Below are 22342 nucleotides of genomic sequence, written 5' to 3' on the forward strand. Positions count from 1 at the left end.
GCACTGTATATGGGGGCAGTGCAAAAACTCACAGAGATCAACATTAACATTGCACTATAAGTTTAGTCATGCATTGCACCCAGTTACTCTCTAAATATGTGCATGAGGAAGTTATGACCAATCAATTTGTGGTGTATAAATAGCTTCAGAACTGGTTCAAGAAAGACAAAAAAAGAGAGAGAGAAAAAGCATATAAGGAAGTTGGCTTACGGACATTTAAACACTTTCCATAATACTCTCAGGAAAGTTAGGTTTAGTTGGGCTACATGTAGTTAAAAGTGTATCACTCTTATTGAAACATAACTTTTGTTATTTTACAGTTTCACTTCATGGTGCAATTATTTGCATAAACTGGTGATTTTCGTTTCCCAGCCGGAAGTGAAGGCATTAACTAGCTGTGTGCCTGCTCATTTCACTAGCACGCACACATCCATCTAAAGCAGCCGAAAGAGAGGTGTTCTCCACTGCTGAATAACACAGACCAGGTAAGAGCAACTTCAGACCTAACTCACACGCATATAAATACATACACCTTTGTTTGTGTAGTGTGCACACCTACTGTAACTACAGTATATTCAGAAAGTATTCATACCCCTTGACTTTGTGTTGTGTTACAGACAGAATTTAAAATGGATTAAGTAGAATTATAACGACAGAAGGTGAGACCCAGATGTAGATGGTTTGAGCTCTGATATTTATTATAGTCCAAGGGGTAGGCAAAAGGCAGGTCGGGGACAGGCAAGAGTTCATAACCAGGTCAGAGTCCAAAACAGTACAGGGCGGTAGGCAGGCTCGAGGTCAGGGGCAGGCAGAATGGTCAGGCAGCCAGGCACAGAGTCAGGATGGGCAAGGGTCAGAACCAGAAGGACGAGAAAAACAGAGACTGGGAAAAACAGGAGCTAGGAGAAAAACGCTGGTTGACTTGGCAAACAAGACAAACTGGCAACATACAAACAGAAAACACAGGTATAAATACACAGGGGATAATGAGGAAGATGGGCGACACCTGGAGGGGGGTGGAGACAAGCACAAGACGGGTGAAACAGATCAGGGTGTGACAATAATTTAGTTTTCAAACTTATTTGCTAATTTATTGAGAATGAAACACAGAAATATCTAATTTACATAAGTATTCACACAGTCAATACATGTTAGAATCACCTTTGGTAGCCTTTACAGCTATGAGTCTTTCTGAGTATGACGCTACAAGCTTGGAACAGACCTGTATTTGGGGAGTTTCTCCCATTCTTCTCTGCAGATCCTCTCAAGCTCTGTCAGGTTGGATGGGGAGTGTTGCTGCACAGCAATTTCCAGGTCTCTCCAGAGATATTCGATCGGGATCAAGTCCGAGCTCTGGCTGGGCCACTCAAGGACATTCAGAGACTTGTCCCAAAGATCTCGACCTGTTCCACAACAGCCCAGTCGATGAGGATGGGGCGTGCTCGGCCCTCCATTTCCTGTAGTCTGTGATCAGCTCTTTTGTCTTGCTGATGTTGAGGGAGAGGTTGTTGTCCTTGCTCAACACTGCAATGTCTCTGACCTCCTCTCTGTAAGCTGTCTCATCATCGCCAGGGATCAGGCCTACCACCACTGTGTCATCTGTAAACTTAATGATGATTAATGATGATTAAGATTGAGTTATTTGGTCATAACAAGGGATGTTATGCATGGCAGCAAAAGAACACAGCATTCCAAGAAAAACACTTGCTACCCACAGTAAAATTTGGTGGGGGTTCCATCATGCTGTGGGGCTGTGTGGCCAGTGTCGGTACTGGGAATCTTGTTAAAGTTGAGAGTCGCATGGATTCCACTCAATATCAGCAGATTCTTGGGAATAATGTTGAAGAATCAGTCACAAAGTTGAAGTTACGCCAGGGCTGGATATTTCAACAAGACAACGACCCAAAACACTGCTCAAAATCTACCCGGGCATTTATGCAGAGGAACAAGTACAATGTTCTGGAATGGCCATCCCAGAGGTTAGCAGCGGCGTAAAAGAGGGGTTGGGGGGCTATGCAAATAGTCTGGGTAGCCATTTGATTAGATGTTCAGGAGTCTTAGGGCTTGGGGGTAGAAGCTGTTTAGAAGCCTTTTGGACCATGACTTGGCGCACCGGTACCACTTGCCGTGCGATAGCAGAGAGAACAGTCTATGACTAGGGTGGCTGGAGTCTTTGACCATTTTTAGGGCCTTCCTCTGACACCGCCTGGTATAGAGGTCCTGGATGGCAGGAAGCTTGGCACCAGTGATGTACATGGCCGTACGAACTACCCTCTGTAGTGCCTTGCGGTTGGAGGCCGAGCAGTTGCCATATCAGGCAGTGATGCAAACTGTAGAAGCTTTTGAGGATCTAAAGACTCATGCCAAATATTTTCAGTCCCCTCTTTACGACTGTCTTGATTTGCTTGGACCATGTTAGTTTGTTGGTTATGTGGACACCAAGGAACTTGAAGCTCTCAACCTGCTCCACTACACATCCGTGATTGAGAATGGGGGCGTGCTCGGTTCTCCTTTTCCTGTAGTCCACAATCATCTCCTTTGTCTTGATCATGTTGAGGGAGAGGTTATTGTCCTAGCACCACATGGCCAGGTTGGTGACCAGGCCTACCACTGTTGTATCATCTGCAAACATATTAATGGTGTTGTAGTCGTGCCTGGACATGCAGTCATGAGTGAACATGGAGTACAGGAGGGGACTGAGCACGTACCCCTGAGGGGCCCCCGTGTTAAGGATCAGCATGGCGGATGTGTTGTTATCGGCCTTACCATCAGGGGACGGCCTGTCAGGAAGTCCAGGATCCAGTTGCAGAGGGAGGTGTTTAGTCCCAGGGTCCTTAGCTTAGTGATGAGCTTTGAGGGCACTATGGTGTTGAACACTAAGCTGAAGTCAATGAATACCATTCTCACATAGATGTTCCTTTTGTCCAGCTGAGAAAGGGAAGTCTGGAGTGCAATAGAGATTGCATCATCTGTGGATCTGTTAGGGCGGTATGCAAATTGGAGTGGGTCTAGGGTTTCTGGGATAATGGTGTTGATGTGAGCCATGACCAGCATTTCAAAGCACTTCATGGCTACAGACGTGAGTGCTACGGATCGGTAGTCATTTAGACAGGTTACCTTAGATTTCTTATAAGTTTGAGTTTTTGCTCAAGAGGATAGAGTTATGGTCAGATTTGCCAAATAGAGGGTGACAGAGAGCTTTGTATGCATCTCTGTGTGTGGAGTAAAAGTGATCTAGAGTTTTTTCACCCCTAGAGGCACAGGTGACATGCTGGTAGAAATTAGGTAAAACGGATTTCAGTTTTCCTACATTAAAGTCACCTGTCACTAGAAGCGGGGCCTCTGGCCGAGAATTTTCTTGTTTGCTTATGGCCCTAGACAGCTCATGAGTGTGGTCTAAGTGCCAGCATTGGGTTAAAGGGGTTAATAGACATCTATGAAAAATATTGATGACAAGCATACCCATAACATGATACAGCCACCACCATGCTTGAAAATATGAAGAATGGTACTCAGTGATGTGTTGTTTTGTATTCAGGACGTAAAGTTAAATTCTTTGCTAAATGTTTTGCAGTTTTACTTTAGTGCCTTATTGCAAACCGGATGTATGTTTTGGAATATTTGTATTCTGTACAGGCTTCCATATTTTCAGTCTGTCAATTAGGTTAGTATTGTGAAGTAACTACAATGTTGTTGATCCATCCTCAGTTGTCTCCTGTCACAGCCATTAAACTATAACAAATTTAAAGTCACCATTGGCCTCGTGGTGAAATCCCTGAGCAATTTCCTTCCTCTCCAGCAACTGAGTTAGGAAGGACGCCTGTATCTTTGAGTGAATGGGTGGATTGATACACCATCCATATTGTAATTCATAACTTCACCATGCTCAAAAGGATATTCAGTGTCTGCTTTTTTTTAACCCATCTATCAATAGATGTCCTTCTTTGTGAGGCATTGGAAAAACTCCATGGTCTTTGTGGTTATATCTGTGTTAGAAATTAATTGCTTGACTGAGGGACCTTACAGATAATTGTATGTGTGGGGTACAGAGATGAGGTAGCCATTAAAAGAATCATGATATAAACACTATTATTGCACACAGAGTGAGTCCGTGCAACTTATTTTGTGATTTGTTAAACCTCTACGGGATCGGTGTCCCTATACCGGGACTGTTGTTGCTAACGTGCGCTAATGTGACTAGAATGACGTTGTAAGTGACAGCCAACAGGACACATCTTATATGTGCAGAAAGCTTGAATTCTTGTTAATCTAACTGCACTGTCCAATCTACAGTAGCTATTACAGTAAAAATACCATTGTTTGAGGAGAGTGCACAGCAACAAAAACACTTATCTCGGCAACTGGTTAGTTACATTCACCTCTGAAGGTAAATAATGTACTTACATTCAGTAATATTGCTTTTATTTGTCATCCTGAGGGCCCCTGAGATAAAATGTAGCATAGTTTTGTTTGATAAAATCAATTTTATATTAAAATGTAGGAACTGGGTTCTACAGTTTGAACCCCTGTTGATTCTGGGGTTTATTGGTCACATACACATGGTTAGCAGATGTTAATGCGAATGTAGCGAAATGCTTGTGCTTATAGTTCCGACAGTGCAGTAATATCTAACAAGTAATCTAACAATTCCCCAACGACTACCTAAATACACACAAATCTAAAGGAATGAATGAGAATATGTACATATAAATATATGAATGAGCGATGGCCGAGCGGCACACGCAAGGTGCAATAGATGGTATAAAATACAGTATAATACAAAATCTTTTTGGCCTTCTTGTGACATCGGGTGCTGTAAGTGTCATGGAAGGCAGGTAGTTTTCCCCCGGAATGCATTGTGCAGACCACACTACCCTCTGGAGAGCCTTGCGGTTGAGGGCAGTGCAGTTGCTGTACCAAGCTGTGATACAGCCGGACAGGATGCTCTCGATTGTGCATCTGTGAAAGTGTGTCAGGGTTTTGGGTGACAAGCCAAATTTCTTCAGCTACCTGAGGTTGAAGAGGCGCTGTTGTGCCTTCTTCACCTCACTGCCTGTATGGGTGGACCATTTCAGTTTGTCTGTGATGTGTACATTGAGGAACTAAAAACTCTCCACCTTTTCCACTGCTGTCCCTTTGATGTGGTTGGGGGGGCTCCCTCTGCTGTTTCCTGAAGTCCACGATCATCTCCTTTGGTTTGTTGATGTTGAGTGAAAGGTTGTTTTCCAGGACACCACATTCCGAGTGCCCTCACCTCCTCTCTGTGGGCTGTCTCATTGTCGTTGGTAATCAAGCCCACTACTGTTGTGTCATCTGCAAACATGATGATTGAGTTGGAGGCGTGCATGGCCACGCAGTCGTGGGTAAACAGGGAGTACAGAAAGGGGCTGAGCACGCACCCTTGTGGGGCCCCAGTGTTGAGGGTCAGCGAAGTGGAAATATTGTCTCCTACCTTCACCACCTGGGGACGGCCCATCAGAAAGTCCAGGACCCAATTGCACAGGGTGGGTTGAGACCCAGGGTCTCCAGCTTGATGATGAGCTTGGAGGGCACTATAATGTTGAATGCTGAGCTGTAATCAATGAACAACATTCTTACATAGGTATTCCTCTTGTCCGGATGGGCTAGGGCGGTGTGCAGTGTGATGGCGATTGCATCGTCTGGGCAGTATGCAAACTGAAGTGGGTTTAGGGTGTCAGGTAAGGTAAGGTAGAGGTGATATGATTCTTGACTGGTCTCTCAAAGCACTTCATGATGACAGAAGTGAGTGCCACGGGGCGGTAGTCATTTAGTTCAGTTATCTTTGCCTTCTTGGGTACAGGTACAATGGTAGCCATCTTGAAGCATGTGGGGACAGCAGACTGGAATAGGGATTGAATATGTCCGTAAACACACCAGCCAGCTGGTCTGTGCATGCTCTGAGGACGCGGCTAGGGATGCCGTCTGGGCCAGCAGCTTTGCGAGGGTTAACACGTTTAAATGTTTTACTCACGTCGGCCACGGAGAAGGAGAGGGGGACACAGTCCTTGTTAGCGGGCCGCGACAGTGGCACTGTATTATCCTCAAAGTGGTCAAAGAAGGTGTTAAGCTTGTCTGGATGCGTGACGGTGTCCGTGACTTGGCTGGTTTTCTTTTTATAGTCCGTGATTTCCTGTAGACCCTGCCACATACGTCTCATGTCTGAGCCGTTGTATTGCGACCCAACTTTGTTCCTGTACTGGCAAGATGGTAGGAGGAAGATGGCGTCGTGGTCGGATTTGCCAAAGGGAGGGCTTTATATGCATCGCTGAAGTTAGAGTAGCAGTGATCATGTGTATTATCCCCGCGAGTACTACAATCAATATGCTGATAGAATTTAGGTAGCCTTGTTCTCAAATTTGCTTTGTTAAAATCCCCAGCTACAATAAATGCATTCTCAAGATATATGGTTTCCAGTTTACATATAGTCCAGTGAAGTTCCTTGAGGGACGTTGTGGTGTCTGCTTGAGGGGGAATGTACACACCTGTGACGATAACTGATGAGAATTCTCTCGGGAGGTAATATGGCTGGCATTTGATTGTAAGGATTTCTAGTTCGGGTGAGCAGAAGGACTTGAGTATGTTGTTACGATTACACCATGAGTCAATAATCATGGATCATACACTCCCACCCTTCCTCTTCCCAGAGAGGTGTTTATCTCTGTCGGCGCGAAGCATGGTAAAAGCCCTGAACCGATTCCGACAACATATCCCGAGGGAGCTATGTTTCCGTGAAAGATAGGATGTTACAATCTCTGATGTCTCTCTGGAAGGCAACCCTTGCTCAAATTTTGTCTACCTTGTTGTCAAGAGACTGGACATTGGCGAGTAGTATACTCGGGAGCGGTGGGCGATGTGCACATCTACGAAGCCTGACCAGGAGACCACTCCGTCTGCCCCTTCTGCGGCACCTTTGTTTTGGGTCGGCTTCTAGGATTAGATCCATTGTCTTGGGTGGTGGTCCAAACAGAGTATCCGCTTTGGGAAAGTCGTATTCCTGGTCGTAATGGTGGTAAGTTGACGTTGCTTTTATAGCCAATAGTTCTTCCCGGCTGTATGTAATAAGACTTAAGATTTCCTGGTGCAACAATGTAATAAATAATACATTAAAAAAACACTGCATAGTTTCCCAAGGACTCGAAGCGAGGCGACAATCTCTGTCTGCACCATCTTATTATTTTACCAGATCTAATGTGTTATATTATCCTACATTAATTTCACATTTCCACAAACTCCAAAGCGTTTCCTTTCAAATGGTTTCAAGAATATGCATATCCTTGCTTCAGGTCCTGAGCTCCAGGCAGTTAGATCTGGGTATGTCGTCCTGAACTTATTTAGGCTTGCCATAAGAAAGGGATTGAGTACTTATTGACTCAAGACATTTCAGCTTTCATTATTTGTCAATTTGTAAAAATGTATAAAAAATACTTTCACATTATGGGGTATTGTGTGTAGGCCATTGATACAACATCTCAATTTCGTCCATTTACTATTCAGGCTGTAACAAGAAAATGTTGAAAAAATCAAGCGGTATGAATAATTTCTGAATGCACTGTAACCACTTATTCTGTCTCTCGTAGGATGCATTTGCACAGGCAGCCCATTTCTGATACTTTTTCCTTAAATGATTAAATGACTAAATGTATAGCAGTTACAACACTGTAAAGACCCAGCTTTTAGCCTTATGATAATGATAGAGTAGTGTAATCTAGCTCGTGAGTTCTATTTTTCTGCTCTGTGAATCATGGTTTTATAATCTTGCCTTGTATTCTGCGGTTTAGGTGTTCCTGTACATTTTGCATATTTGGCCCTGATATTAAAGAAGATGAAGAGAAGAGACACGCCCCAATTCAAGCAGAAGTCCACTCACAACTTGGGGAAAAGTAAGCAGTGCAGTGGAAACCCACTCACATACACAGAGACGCATCTGCACGCACTTTGCACATGCATATTCGCATGTACTTTTACACACATATCAATGCAAGAAACACAGCAACTGGGCCAAAAGTATGTGATCGCATAAGGAAAATCTAGTGTAGAAGCTTCTACTCTGCCCTCAGATACCATGCCAGCCCTGGCATTTATTGACTCTCTGCCCAAAAAGAATCTGAGTTTTGACGTGAGAATGCAGCCCAGGGCATTCCATTGTTCTCTACCAGCATTTATGAGCTAAGAACAGGGCATGAGTGTCCTGGACGTACTGTACAGCAGGGTGCAATAACAAAACACACACATTTACACTGAACAATACGGTGTTGATTGAGTTGACACACATACACTCATAATCATGTGCAGCACCGCAAGCATGGGTGTAACATTGTATTTTATTTGGTAATATTGCTACATTAGTATGTCTTGATAGAGGAAATATGGTATGTGGTATGAGTGACCCACAAAATTTGACACATGCAAAGGTTGGATGTGGTACTACTGCATGTACCTTGAGTTTTTTTCATCAGAGAGAGAGCAACAATTTGGAGAGATTGTCACATGTCAGGCCTTTAAGGAGAGCATAGCCTCTGTACCAACAGTCCATATAGTATGTCTGTAAACACTTCCTCTATAACTGAGTTGCTGTTGGTAATAAGAGAGCTGGTTCTCTTATCTCTGCTGAATGGTGTAAGAGACCTTCTCTTTCCTAAATTTAGAGGCCTCGCAGCCACCATACTGTTACGCAGGAGCTGGTTTATCAAGTGAGCTTAAGCCTACAGAGCCCATGCCTACGCTAAGCCTAAGGTGTGTTTTGTGTGCATTCACACACAACAGTGTAATGATTGACTCTGACTACCATTTGTATGCTGTCCGTCTGGTCTGTCTTCACAATAATTCACAAGAGGTGTTACATAATACAATTGCAATGCCAAAGTTACTCAAGCATAACAGTAACTTGAGAGAGGTTGTGGTTATGTGTGGCTCTGAGTGGGAGTGAAAGATGGGGAAGTAGTTTTGTGTCTGGGGAGGGCAAGACAAGACAGGACTGACACACATACACAGAACTCTGTGGGATGGGCATGTACTACAGAAACACTTGTCATGTTTCACCCAATTATTTTCCTGCAAAGAAAGGAGAGGCCAGGAGATGACGCTCAGCTGTAAAGAAATACAAATACATAGAACTAGTCCCCTGAGAGCACCACACACTCCACTCATCTGATTCTGTAGCAACAGGACACAACACTGAACAGGTAAACAATGCACAACTTACTATATCTACCACCTTCTCAACTTTATTACACTTTGGTGTAAGTAGTAGGCCTGTGTGTCTACATTCTTTTGGGGTTTTGCATGTTTTGACTGGAGATGATTTACATATTTTGAACTGCCCTCTAGCTGTCTTGTTCCAGACCCTTTCCATTCCCTGTCAGTGGACTAGTGTTATTATTACACAGCACAAATAGTTCCTGGCATTTGTCACCCTTGTGATTCAGCATACTGCTGTTGGATTACATTATGTTTGCTTATGTAAGGGCTTGGGGGAAAGCTTGTTTGTTGACACCCAGCGTATAGTAAGGGTAAAGGCGGACACTAGGCCACTCACTGCAAACAGGATTCGGTACTCTATGCCTGGTATCCTACGTCGAGGTCTATCAAAGTATATGGGGTTGGGAATGTATGCAGTTTACTGCAACATTGTGTCCTGGCTGGTGTGTCCTGGCTGGTGTTCCATACATTGCCATTAGCTCTAATGGGCACAGCACATTTTATTCTGTCAGGTACTTGTATTCTTGGTCCTGTTCTGGATTATGGAAACCTGTTGAATCTCAGTTGTCTGGCCAACACAGTAAAGAGCGTGGTTGCTATGCTCCTGGCAGGCAGGCAAGGCCGAGATCTGGGTATGGCTTTTAGTAGAGGCAGCTGGTACAGACAGACAAGCATGTGTTCTCTCTTTGTCATTTTGTAGAGCATCTTGCTTGCCTCCCTCAAGGACATGGCTAGAAGATCAAAGGCAAAGAGGTTGCCTCCTGCCAGTAATGATCTATTCAAGAAAGCATTATGTCCTCTGCTCTCCTGTTCTCCTTAGAACTGTTACAGTGCGTTGTGGGTGGTCAAGAAGCCATCACCCCATACTACATTAAGTCACTGCCTCACCCCCATGCTGAGAGCCAGTTGTGACATACACAGCTTGGATTAGTTGGCCCGGTTTCCGTGATGCTCCTAGTCTCCTGAAATAGAGAGGGAGAAGGATACTCAAGACACAGCAACAACTAGCTGCCTCATACATAGACAGGAGTTGATAAACAACTGAGCAAAGCCAGAGAAAGACACACTGAAAGAGATAAAGACACTGTATCACACTGAAGAGACAGAGGCAGTTAGAGACTACAGTCAAAACAGAGGCCAAGACAGTCCCAACAAGCAGTTAAAGACTACTGTCAAAACAGAGACCAAGACAATCACAACAAGCAGTTAGAGACTACTGTCAAAACAGAGACCAAGACAGTCACAACAAGCAGTTAGAGACTACTGTCAAGACAGAGACCAAGACAGTCACAACAGGCAGTTAGAGACAGCTGTCAAAACAGAGACCAAAACAGTTACAACAAGCAGTTAGAGACTACAGTCAAAACAGAGACCAAGACAGTCACCAACAAGCAGTTAGAGACCACAGTCAAAACAGAGGCCAAGACAGTCCCAACAGGCAGTTAGAGATTACAGTCAAAAGAGAGACCAAGACAGTCACAACAAGCAGTTAGAGACCACAGTCAAAACAAAGACCAAGACAGTCACAACAAGCAGTTAGAGACTACTGTCAAAACAGAGACCAAGACAGTCACAACAGGCAGTTAGAGACTACAGTCAAAACAGACACCAAGACAGTCACAACAAGCAGCTAGAAACCACAGTCAAAACAGAGACCAAGACAGTCACAACAAGCAGTTAGAGACTACTGTCAAAACAGAGACCAAGACAGTCACAACAGGCAGTTAGAGACTACAGTCAAAACAGAGACCAAGACAGTCACAACAAGCAGTTAGAGACTACTGTCAAAACAGAGACCAAGACAGTCACAACAGGCAGTTAGAGACTACAGTCAAAACAGAGACCAAGACAGTCACAACAGGGAGCCACACCTGCATCATAGTAGTGATCAACACAGTCATAGAAAGAGATTCACAAGAGAGACAGAGTCACCACTGGGAAATACAGACTCGTCACTCAGAGCCAGAGAGCCAGGCATGGCCCGGATGACTGCAGAAGGTAAGGGTGAGCGATAAAGCTACCTACTGACCATCTTGTTGTGTTGTGTGATGATGAACATTAAGTGAAAGGCAGAGGTCATTGAATGCCTATGGCTTGGAGAACTCTGAGGGTCAGGATCTACGGGATAGAGCACTTCCTATGTGCAAGAAAAGACTGTGACAATAGCCAAACGCAGAGAAAGGGGCATTTTCAGAGGAAATGAAAATCAGTTAGGATAAGTTGACAGTTTGATGATGATGTGTGTTTGGATTCTATGTTATGGTGTGTAGAGGCATTGACCTTCCTCACAGTGTAACATATACGCTGGGAGTTGGGAAGCAAGTTCAGGGAGTGTATTTAATAAATAAATTAACATAGACCAAACAAACACACGGGTAGCGTACAGACATGAACACTGGAACAGAAACAGGCCTCGGGAAAGAACCAAAGGGAGTGACATTTATAGGGAAGGTAATCAGGCAGGGGATTGAGTCTGATGAAGCGCTGATGTGCGTAACGATGGTGACAGGTGTGCGTAACAATGAGCAGCTTGATGACTTCGAGCCCCGGGTGAGGGAGTATACGTGATACACGGACTCAAAGTCAACAACTAAATCATGACAGCAAGTAAAACACTTAATAAATGACACCGTTTTTTGCTATCATTAAAACTCACCTAATATGCACTGTTGTTGACTGTGTTGTATGTAGTCACATCCAAAATGATTTGCACCCATGATAAAGATGCACTAAAAATAAATATATCTAAAATAATACAAATACCGAGCTACAGTATATTGTCAATGCAAACAAAGACACAATTATAATATTGTATTCTAATACAATTGCTCAGAGAAAGAGAGCAATAATACAATCCAAAATAGATAGGTGCTAAAATTATTGGCACCCCTGTTTTCAATACTCCTGCACCCTCCCCTTGTGAGGATAACGGCACTGAGACTTCTTCTAAAATGTTTTATGAGATTGGAGAACACATTGGGAGGGATCTTAGACCATTCCTCAATACAGAATCCTTCCAGATCCTTGATATCCTTTGTCTGCGCTTATGGACTGCCCTCTTCAATTCAAAACACAGGTTTTCAATGGGTTTCAAGTCTGGATACTGAGATGGCCATTGAACATTTAAATGTTGCGGTCAATTAACAATTTCTTTGTGGATTTTGATTTGTGCTTTGGGTTATTTTCTTGCTGGAAGATCCACTTGTGGCCAAATTTCAGCCTCCTACTATAGGCAACCAGGTTTTTGGCAAAAATATCCTAATACATGGTAGAGTTCACATGATGCCATTGACCTTAACAAGGGCCTCAGAAACAATGGAAGCAAAACAGCCCCATAACATCAAAGATCCACCACCATATTTTACAGTAGGTATGAGGTTATTTTCTGCATTTGCATTCTTCTTTCGAGGCCAAACCCACCACTGGTGTACATGGCCAAATAGCTATATTTTCATCTCATCTGACCATAACGCCCAGTTCTCATCCAAGTGCCAATGACGTTTAGCATACTCCAGGATTTACACTGGTTTGTTGCTCTCAATAAAGGCTTTTATTATCCAATACCAGGGAATGGTGTCCAATACCAGGCAAGTTTACCATTATTCCAATGGTTTTAAAATTCTTAATTCTTGCCCTAATAGTGGTATATTTGTATTTTGTTGGGGGGAGTGGGGAAGCAGTTCCCCAATATGGTCCGTATTACAAAATATATATATTTTTTTCCATGATCAGCTATAAGTTCATAAACATGTTATATATTGACATATCCTACTATATGTCACACACCTCCTCACACTTGTATGTTTTTATGCATACTCAACCTCAACCAGTGCAGTAAAAATTACAGTACATGACCAAAAGGATGCTCATCTCACTCCAAAATCATGGGCATTCATATGGAGTTGGTCCCCCCTTTGCTGCTATAACAGCCTCCACTCTTCTGGGAAGGCTTTCCCCTAGATGTCGGAACATTGCTGCAGGGACTTGCTTCCATTCAGCCACAACAGCATTAGTGAGGTCGGGCACTGACGTTGGGCGATTAGACTTGGCTCGCAGTCGGTGTGCCGATTTATCCTAAAGGTGTTAGATGGGGTTGAGGTCAGGGCTCTGTGCAGGCCATTCAAGTTATTCTACACCGATTTCAACAAACCATTTCTGTATGGACCTCGCTTTGTCCACGAAGATTTTGTCATGCTGAAGTGTGATTCATCACCCCAGATAATGCGTTTCTACTGCTCCAGAGTCCAATGGCGGAGCGCTTTACACCACTCCAGCCGACGCTAGGCATTTTGCATGGTGATCTTAGGCTTGTGTGCGGCTGCTCGGCCATGGAAACCCATTGCATGAAGCTCTCGACGAACTGTTCTTGTGCTGACGTTGCTTCCACAGTTTGGAACTCGGTAATGAGTGTTGCTACCAAGGACAAATTATTTTTACGCGCTATGCGCTTCAGCACTTGTTGGTCCCTTTCTGTGAGCTTGTGTTGCCTACCGCTTCGTGGCTGAGCCATTGTTGCTCCTAGTCATTTCCACTTCACAATAACAGCACTTACAGTTGACTGGGGAAGCTCTAGCAGGGCAGAAATAGGACGAACTGACTTGTTGGATAGGTGGCATCCTATGATGGTGACGTGGAAAGCCTCTGAGCTCTTCAGTATGGCCATTCTACTGGCAATTTTTGTCTATGGAGATTGCATAGCGGTGTGCTCGATTTTATACACTTGTCAGAAAGGGGTGTGACTGAAATAGAAGAATCCACTAATTTTAAGGGTTGTCCACATACACTACAACATATGTTTTTCCTGTTTTGTATCATATTGTACAACAGCTAATGAACCTAAACCTGTAAAAGTGTGATCAGTGTTATTTCCTGATAGTGGTTGGTTTAAATCAGCCTGTTTGCATGGGCAGGAGTTTTGGCTTGCCTGGTGACATTACCAGTTGGTAAATTGGTTAATAGACCAAAAACAAGGAGAGTTCCAAACCTCTCTGCCAATAACAGCTAGTTTTACCTTTTCCCCTCCCCACTCAGACCACAGACAGTCCTAGCAAAATTATTGCTTGAAAAAGAAAATGTTGTTGCTAAAAATAAATTTTTATACATTTTAATGGAAAACTATTACAGTAAGGTATATAATTGTTACGCAGAAATGTTTTGATGTTGATATACAAACAGCTGCATTGGACCTTTCAATACATTATTAATGCTTTTTCTAAAATGATTTATAAACAAAATATATATAGTCACTTACATAATTGGACACAGAGAGGCAGGGTAATTTATAAATCCAGTTTAAGGACATTGAGCACATGTCACAACCATGTGTGTTAAACCTAAAAAAGGACATTATATTTCATGTATACAGTGTGCTCGATCAATCCTGCATAATAAAAGCTCCTGTGTGTTCCTCTGTTTCAGAAGAGATGCCGCGTCAGTTCCCCAAGGTCTTGCTGAGCGAGGTGGATGAGTCAGTGCGTCTGCTGGCAGAGAAGGTGTATGCCTCGGCGCTGAAGGAGGAGGACACCAAGGATTCCCTATCCATGTACACAGTGTCCGAGGACTGTCCCATCGGCATGAACCAGGTCCGGGAGCGAGAGATGCTCAAGGAGATCGCTGAGCAGTACTCTGAAGAGAGCACTAAAAGGTCAGAGGGCACAAATCAATTAATGGGGTCTAATTGTCAGTTTGATTCCGTTCAAGTCAAATTAACTTAAATTAAATTCCTGACTTTTTGTCAGTTAGGTTAATTTTCCTCAAGTGATTTGAACGTCATGGAGTTGACCTCACTTGATTTTCAATAGGAGTCTGCATTTTCCACCTATCAACTTGTATGATGTTGGTTTCTCCAGGAAGAAGAGTTTCAAAATGAAGCGTTCCCAGTCGTTATCTCAGCAGTTCCCCAGTTCCCTCAACATCTGTCCAGAGTGGGCTTTGTCTGTGGTCGCCCCTCTGTTCACCCCTGGCGCCCACTCCCTAGAGTTCCAGAGGGTCACCATTAGCGGAGACTATTGTGCAGGGGTAAGGGGTATTATACAATAATATATTCATTCATCATGTAATCACATCACAAATCATTTCCTATTACATGCAATGGCTGAGAAGTTATATCAAGGCATGGGCTGGCCATTTCTAATTCCTATGGTCTTGTCAACACATGTTTTTCCCAGATCACAGTGGAGGACTATGAGCAGGCAGCCAAGACCCTGATTAAAGCCCTGTTTATCAGGGAGAAGTACTCCAGGCTGGCCTACCACCGCTTCCCCAGGACCACTGCCCAGTTCCTCCGCAGCGCTGAGAACCAGAAGTGGAACGTGGAGGATGAGATCTTGCCAGGTAGAAAATCAAACTGTACACAGCCGGGCATCAACCACATACCAATATCTGTTCATCAATCTAACAAGTTCTACAGTGTAGGACATTTGATCAAAGTGCTCTAGGAACAGCTTTGCCTTGATTACTTCTGAGCTCAAGCTTTCGAAAAGGACCCAAAGGAATAGTCACTCAGATTCTTCTTAAGCCGTTTCCTCTCTCTCCCTTCTGTTCACCCATCTAATCCTGTCCTCTGTAGACATGTGCCCCTGCCCTCAAGAGGGGGAGGATCCATACACTACGGAGGGCATCCCTGATGATCTGAACTACGCATTGCAGATGAAGGACGGCATTGTTTATGTGTACAATGACGCAGAGGCCCTGAAGCAGCAGCAGCCCCGCAGCCTGCCCTACCCTGACCTGGAGACCTTCGCCATTGACCTCAGCCATGTCCTCGCCATGATCGCCGACGGGCCCACGTGAACACCCCACCGCTCACATCACCACCTCACACTGACTGTTGCCCAATTCTCAATGACCCATCTATTACGGTGTTTGTAATATCATCTAATATCATTCTTCTCACAGGAAAACCTACTGCCACAGACGACTGAACTTCATGGCCTCCAAGTTCTATCTGCATGAGATGCTGAATGAGATGGCTGAGCTGAAGGAGCTGAAACGTGTTCCTCACAGAGACTTCTATAACGTCAGGAAGGTTGGTGATATATAGAATATTAGGTGTAATACAAATAAATAGGGTTGAACAACTCCCATGATTACATTTCACTGATTCAAGTTGTGCTTTAGAACAAACTGACACATTTTTTCTGGCTTATGTTTCCTCATACATGCAGGTAGACACTCACATCCACGCAGCTGCTTGCATGAACCAAAAGCACCTGCTGAAGTTCATCCAGACCACCTACAAGACCGAGGCGGACCGCGTGGTGCTGGAGAAGGGGGGCCAAAAGCTCACCTTGAAACAGGTGTTTGACACCCTGACCATGGACCCCTATGACCTCACTGTGGACTCCCTGGACGTTCACGCTGTAAGAATGTTCCCAAAACACTTCATATTCTAATGATTGAAATAATATTGGACAGTATTTAGGTTATTACAGTTTATAGATTACATCAATTTAACACATTTAAAACACCTATTCTGCTTCACGATTAAACTGTTCATGAGCAGTTTATAGCACCTTTATAATGCACATATGAATATTCAGAATTAAATCTGTAAACAATTGCAGTTTGGCACTAGGTTCCATGTAACTTGGCAGCAGTTTCTCTGAGAATGGTGTTTACTCTTAGGGAAGGCAAACATTCCACCGCTTTGACAAGTTCAACTCCAAGTACAACCCAGTGGGAGCCAGCGAACTCCGAGAGATTTACCTGAAAACAGACAACTACATCAGAGGGGAATACTTTGCTCGCATCATCAAGGTATAGCGTCAATTATGCACAACTTCACTATCATGGGCATCTCTAACATCCTGCTATTCACTTCCTCTATAACAGGAAGTGGCCCATGAGTTGGAGGAGAGTAAGTACCAGCATGCAGAACCCCGTATGTCCATCTACGGCCGCTCCCCTGACGAGTGGCAGAGCCTGGCCTCATGGTTCATCCAGCACAAGGTGCACTCCCCCAACATGCGCTGGGTCATCCAGGTGCCCAGGATCTAGTAAGTGCCACGAACAGAAGACTTATGCACACCCAAACCTGGCACAGAAGCTGGACAAAATTAAGATAAAGGCAATGCTGCTCTCAATGCTGATTTTAAAACGAGTGACACTATAATGCTTCAACTGTAATGGTCTTTGTAAGACTACACTAATTGTTGCATGGCAGTGGACATGTATAAAATGTGACATGTTACATTGTAAACCAGGGTGATGGTCCATATTCAATAGCTGTTATTTAACTTTTACCCCGTTGATTAACAGCTCTTGTTTGCACATACCAATCAATGGTAGGTGTGTAAGACGCACTAAGGCGAGAAGGAATGGTGCTGCTACTTGTACAAACAAAGGCAGTGGTCAACATTATTATCAAATCGATCAACAGTTGAACTGAATCAATCATCAGTCTTACAGTGATCGAGCAAATTACATGTCTAAAGATATCCGTTTCACAAATGTATCGTTTTGTCTTGCAGTGACATTTTCAAGTCGAAGAACATAATACCGAACTACGCCAAGCTGCTGGAAAATATTTTCCTCCCACTGTTCAAGGCTACAGTCAATCCACAAAAGAACAAGGAGATGCACGTTTTCTTGAAATATGTGCGTATTTACAACACATGGCAGGGTGGCTAAACTTTATCAGACTGCTTCTACAAGTCAGAAATGTTGGTGAAAGAGCTATAATTCACATTCATCCTAATAATCAAAATGTTGATATTAGATTGCATTTATACAGTGGTACTTTACCCTGGGTCTCAAAGCATCTTACAGTGCATGAGAGTACCTCACTACTTCCTCCACCACCAATAGGTAGCACCCTAGCATCATGCATGGCAGACATTTTGTGCCAGAATGTCTACCGTGCACCAGCTATGGCACATGCTCAGATCCACACCTCCTGTCCTGTAGGTAACTGGGTTCGACAGTGTGGATGATGAGTCCAAGCACAGCGACCACATGTTCTCCTACAAGAGCCCCAAACCTGAGGAGTGGACCTCAGGCGAAAACCCACCCTACAGTTACTACCTCTTCTACATGTACGCCAACATCATGGTGCTCAACAACCTGAGGAAGTAAGTCCACGCTCCGGACCAGGGTGTCAAGTAAACATGTATTGTATTGATAGTATTCCCATGTGTCACCTACTGCTATGATTAAAGGTAGACTCAGCAATATAAGGTATAATATATATTTATTTGTCCTACTGTTACATAAATATGTCTTCTCCGTCTTTATGTAATGTGACGCGTCATTGTTTGTTTTCCCCAGGGAACGAGGCCTCAATACATTCCAGTTCCGGCCCCACTGTGGCGAGGCCGGGTCCATCACCCACCTGGTCTCTGCCTTCCTCACGGCAGACAACATCTCCCACGGCCTCAACCTAAAGAAGGTCCGACACCTCAGCTCTGACCCCTAATCATTACCTATGAAATGGCCAAGATTGGGTAGTAACGGATTAGATGTAACAGGGATTATAATCTTTAAATGCGGTGCTGAGCCACAGCTTTCAGTGGGAATGGAAGCGTTTCACTTCTGCTCTAATCCATTTCAAATCTCCAAAACGGCAAAAATTGCTTGCTTTCTACAGAAACTTTTTTTTAACCCCAAAAAGTCAGACAGCCCACTGACTGAGAACTGAGTTATTCCACATTTCATCAGGATCTTTGTGTCAAAAGGGCATTATTGATCAACGCAGCTCCATCCTGTTTAGTTCCCAATGTCTGGGATGACACATGACAAATCAGCTGCTTACTCAGCTACATTTCTAGTTTCAGTCGAAACGAGTACACCAAAAACGACCTGCGTCTTTGCAGACAGATCTACGTGTTTTTGTAAACTTTTAGTCTAGTCAGAAAATTTGCACAATTGATCATCCAAATCATGAAGTAATCAGATTTATCTGGGATCTGTTACATCTGTCTATTGAAGGCGTTATCATACCTGACTGTTATGTTAAGGGTTGGTCAGTAAATCAAGACCTATAATTGCACAATCGGAGATGAGGTTTGGGAAAACTTTGTCTGGAAGTTGACAGTGAAGCTGACCTTTTAGTAGTGATGCCATTTCACCAAGAAGATGCCGCAGACAGCCGAGCCATCACTTGCCTAAATTAGGTAGGCAGTTAGAAAGGGAACTGATCGGTCATGGCCCTGGACATGGGTCATGGCCAAGACAAAGGGAGTGTTGACATCTCTCTCCTTCCCCAGAGTCCTGTGCTGCAGTACCTGTACTACCTGGCCCAGGTCCCCATCGCCATGTCTCCTCTGAGCAACAACAGCCTGTTCCTGGAGTACTCCAAGAACCCTCTCAAGGAGTTCCTCCAGAAGGGCCTGTGTGTGTCCCTGTCCACCGACGACCCCATGCAGTTCCACTACACCAAGGTCACTGGGCACTTCAGTAGATACATCTAAAAGGATTGGATAGGTGTAAGCAATGTGGCAGAAGTTACAACTAGCCAACCAGAAGGCAAGATGAAGCTATCACCAAAATGTTTTATATCTATCCAACCCAGCCGCACAGCTGCAACAGTAACAATTGTAAAATCAATGTTTGACAGTCAATCTTCTGTGTGTGAAATAAAATAGCATGTTAGCAAAGAAGCTTTGGGAAAACTCCCCGTGTGTTTGTACCATGCTGCAGGAGGCCTTGATGGAGGAGTATGCCATTGCAGCCCAGCTGTGGAAGCTAAGTACCTGTGACACGTGTGAGATCGCCAGGAACAGTGTGCTGCAGAGTGGTCTGTCTCATCAGGTACAGTAAACAACAGCAAATACTTGGTAAATACAACTGCTTGATAAATTGTAGTTCTGTGGTAAACACTACTAATGCCTGGCATGCTGACTATGACAGATGTCTTCAACCTCCTGAGAATTACGCTCATGCCGACAGTTTAGGAGAACACACCACGACGTCACCTCATAAGTGATTTCTGTAGCCATCCCCCTCCTCATGTAATTCCTGAGTATGCCTCAGTGTGCTGTGTCACAGAGGTGACATATATCCCCCTTTACTCCTGCCAGGAAAAGATGCACTTCCTGGGGCCCAACTACCTCCAGGACGGGCCGGAGGGAAATGACATCAGGCGGACCAACGTGGCTCAGATCCGCATGGCCTACCGCCACGAGACTCTGTGCAATGAGCTCAGCTTCCTGGTGGAGGCCGTAAAGACCGAGGCCAGCGGAACCCAGGTAGTGTGACCACAGCAGAGAGACCCTTTTCACACTACCGAGCTGAGCCAGGCTTAACCAAGTTGAGCCATACAGTGCTTGCCTGGTCAGTGGTTACACATTCACTGCACAGTAGTTGATAGAACCATGCTGGAAAGGTCAATGTGAAAAGATAGTATCTGAGACAGCACTGTATGGTTTGGGTCAGGAGATAATGTGAACTTTAGTCTCTCTCTATTTCAGCTCTAGAACACAGCCAGATACTGTACTGGGTCGTTCCATAAAAATAGTGGCTTTTGCATCCCTTTGTTATTTTATGTAGAAATTGTGCACCAATATTGAATTTTAAAGCATTTTATATTAAATAGTGACTTTTAATATAGACCACATGGAGAATTCAATCATATTTTTTACTTGAACGAAGACTTGCTAAAGTGCGAAAACTCAGCATTTTGACATGTCCCAACATGCACCTTCTGTGACTTCTCGGAAGATTCAACCCATTTAACCCTTAAATGTCTCAAGTTTTCACCATCATGGTAAAGCCCTAGTTATTTTGTAGCTTTGACAAAGTCATTTCTAAAAATGATTATTCATTTAATCTGATTAGTGATTTCTTTACATCAGTCCCTCATTTTAACATCAACCATGTTACGTGAACTGAAATTCTGTTTTAATATATTGAAACCATTCCTTTATAGTTTTTTCAAAAGAAACATTGAAAATCTAATTGTCAAATCATAGTGTAAAAGCAGGTAAGCAGGTTCTACTCTTCTTGGCCATTTGCTGGTGTTTAGTGGCAGAAAACTGAGAAGGTCGAGCATTACACGTCAACCCTGTTACCCATAGATATACAGATAGAAGCTTGCATTCAATTGCCCCTCCCTGTTGTACACAAGCTTCTATTCCCACTCTCACATGGGGATTTATGGCTGATTTAAGATGAAATCGTCAACCCTGCTACAGTCAACCCTGTTACTTTATTTGGCACTTAATAGGCTCTAGTAAAAAAAAAATACCTTGAGATGGGAATATGTGTTTTTGATAAAGATGAATGTGTGCTCTTTATGACAATGTAATTTTAGGAGAACAGACATTTTTTTTTTAGAGCAAGTTACATTTCTCAAAAGGCACCGAATTGGTGGAAAGATCCAACTGTTACTGGGCTATGGTAATACTGAGAGAATAAGGCACCATGCTGAATAAGACCGTACTGTGTAAGCTACACCACATCAAGCCAAGCTAACAGCACCATACTAGGCAAATCACAGTACCCATGTCCTCTGTTGACTCATTTGCATGCAGGTTTTTTTTATCTTTGAGAAAGCAGAACTTACTCGCTACCTAATTTTCTCATGTTCAACTAGAAAACCAGTTTTGTATTTGAACATGAGCGCAGAGGGACACTACCTGTACACTGCCACTCCCAGGTCCTGTTCAAAAAATACTACCAACTGTGCCAATACAAGAGTTCTCACGCCAGAATGAAAGCCAATCCAAGAGCATAGCCATTTTTTTGTTGTTCTTGTCTTTCCATTTGAATTACAGTACATAAATGGTAGAAGGGATATTATTGTGTTCTATCAGGTGAAGGGACTCACATTTAAAGAAGTTACTAAGTTCGTAGCTGGGTATGAGAGCGAGTGGTGTTTTCTATTATACAACTTTGGTAAGAGGTTAACTACGGAGCACTTTCTATAATGTTGAATGCTTCTCTCATGTGGACATCATATCATGGACAAAAAGCACTTGACAAAGGGTGAACTGTAATCATGTGGCGACTATGACAAACTTTCATCCTAGAATTGGTTCATTGTCTGAATGCAGCATAAATGTCACTCAACTGTACGTGTATGATCGGGAAATGTGTTTTTATATGACAATAAAGATACTTAGAATAGGCGTCTGTGTCAAATACTGTAACAAATGCACCTGAAACACAAAGTTGGTCAAATATG

At 43.6% G+C, this 22342-nt stretch overlaps 1 protein-coding gene across 2 annotated transcripts; it reads left to right on the plus strand.

The window, feature by feature from the left end:
• The first annotated feature begins 163 nt into the window (after positions 1-163).
• Positions 164-22286, plus strand: LOC135509086 (AMP deaminase 3-like). Of its 2 annotated transcripts, XM_064929405.1 has the most exons (16): positions 164-485; positions 7800-7901; positions 14638-14863; positions 15069-15237; positions 15387-15552; positions 15788-16007; positions 16117-16246; positions 16386-16580; positions 16846-16977; positions 17053-17216; positions 17691-17817; positions 18127-18290; positions 18487-18607; positions 19425-19598; positions 19858-19968; positions 20238-22286. In XM_064929405.1, exons 2-16 carry the CDS (start codon positions 7844-7846, stop codon positions 20412-20414), a joined length of 2334 nt encoding a protein of 777 aa, XP_064785477.1. In that variant the 5' UTR covers positions 164-485; positions 7800-7843; the 3' UTR covers positions 20415-22286. The 2 variants fall into 2 exon arrangements, with proteins under 2 accessions (XP_064785477.1, XP_064785478.1); XM_064929406.1 differs by lacking the exons at positions 164-485; positions 7800-7901 and adding an exon at positions 9055-9203.
• Positions 22287-22342: the final 56 nt, after the last annotated feature.

The sequence above is a fragment of the Oncorhynchus masou genome, chromosome 22, assembly GCF_036934945.1.
Source record: "Oncorhynchus masou masou isolate Uvic2021 chromosome 22, UVic_Omas_1.1, whole genome shotgun sequence".
NCBI lineage: Eukaryota > Metazoa > Chordata > Actinopteri > Salmoniformes > Salmonidae > Oncorhynchus > Oncorhynchus masou.

Coding starts and splice junctions, on each gene's coding strand:
- LOC135509086 (XM_064929405.1), top strand. CDS start 7,844: ATGAAGAGAAGAGACACGCCCCAATTCAAGCAGAAGTCCACTCACAAC. Junction 16,247..16,385: donor ACTTCTATAACGTCAGGAAG/GTTGGTGATATA, acceptor TCATACATGCAG/GTAGACACTCACATCCACGC. Junction 17,818..18,126: donor TGCACGTTTTCTTGAAATAT/GTGCGTATTTAC, acceptor CCTGTCCTGTAG/GTAACTGGGTTCGACAGTGT.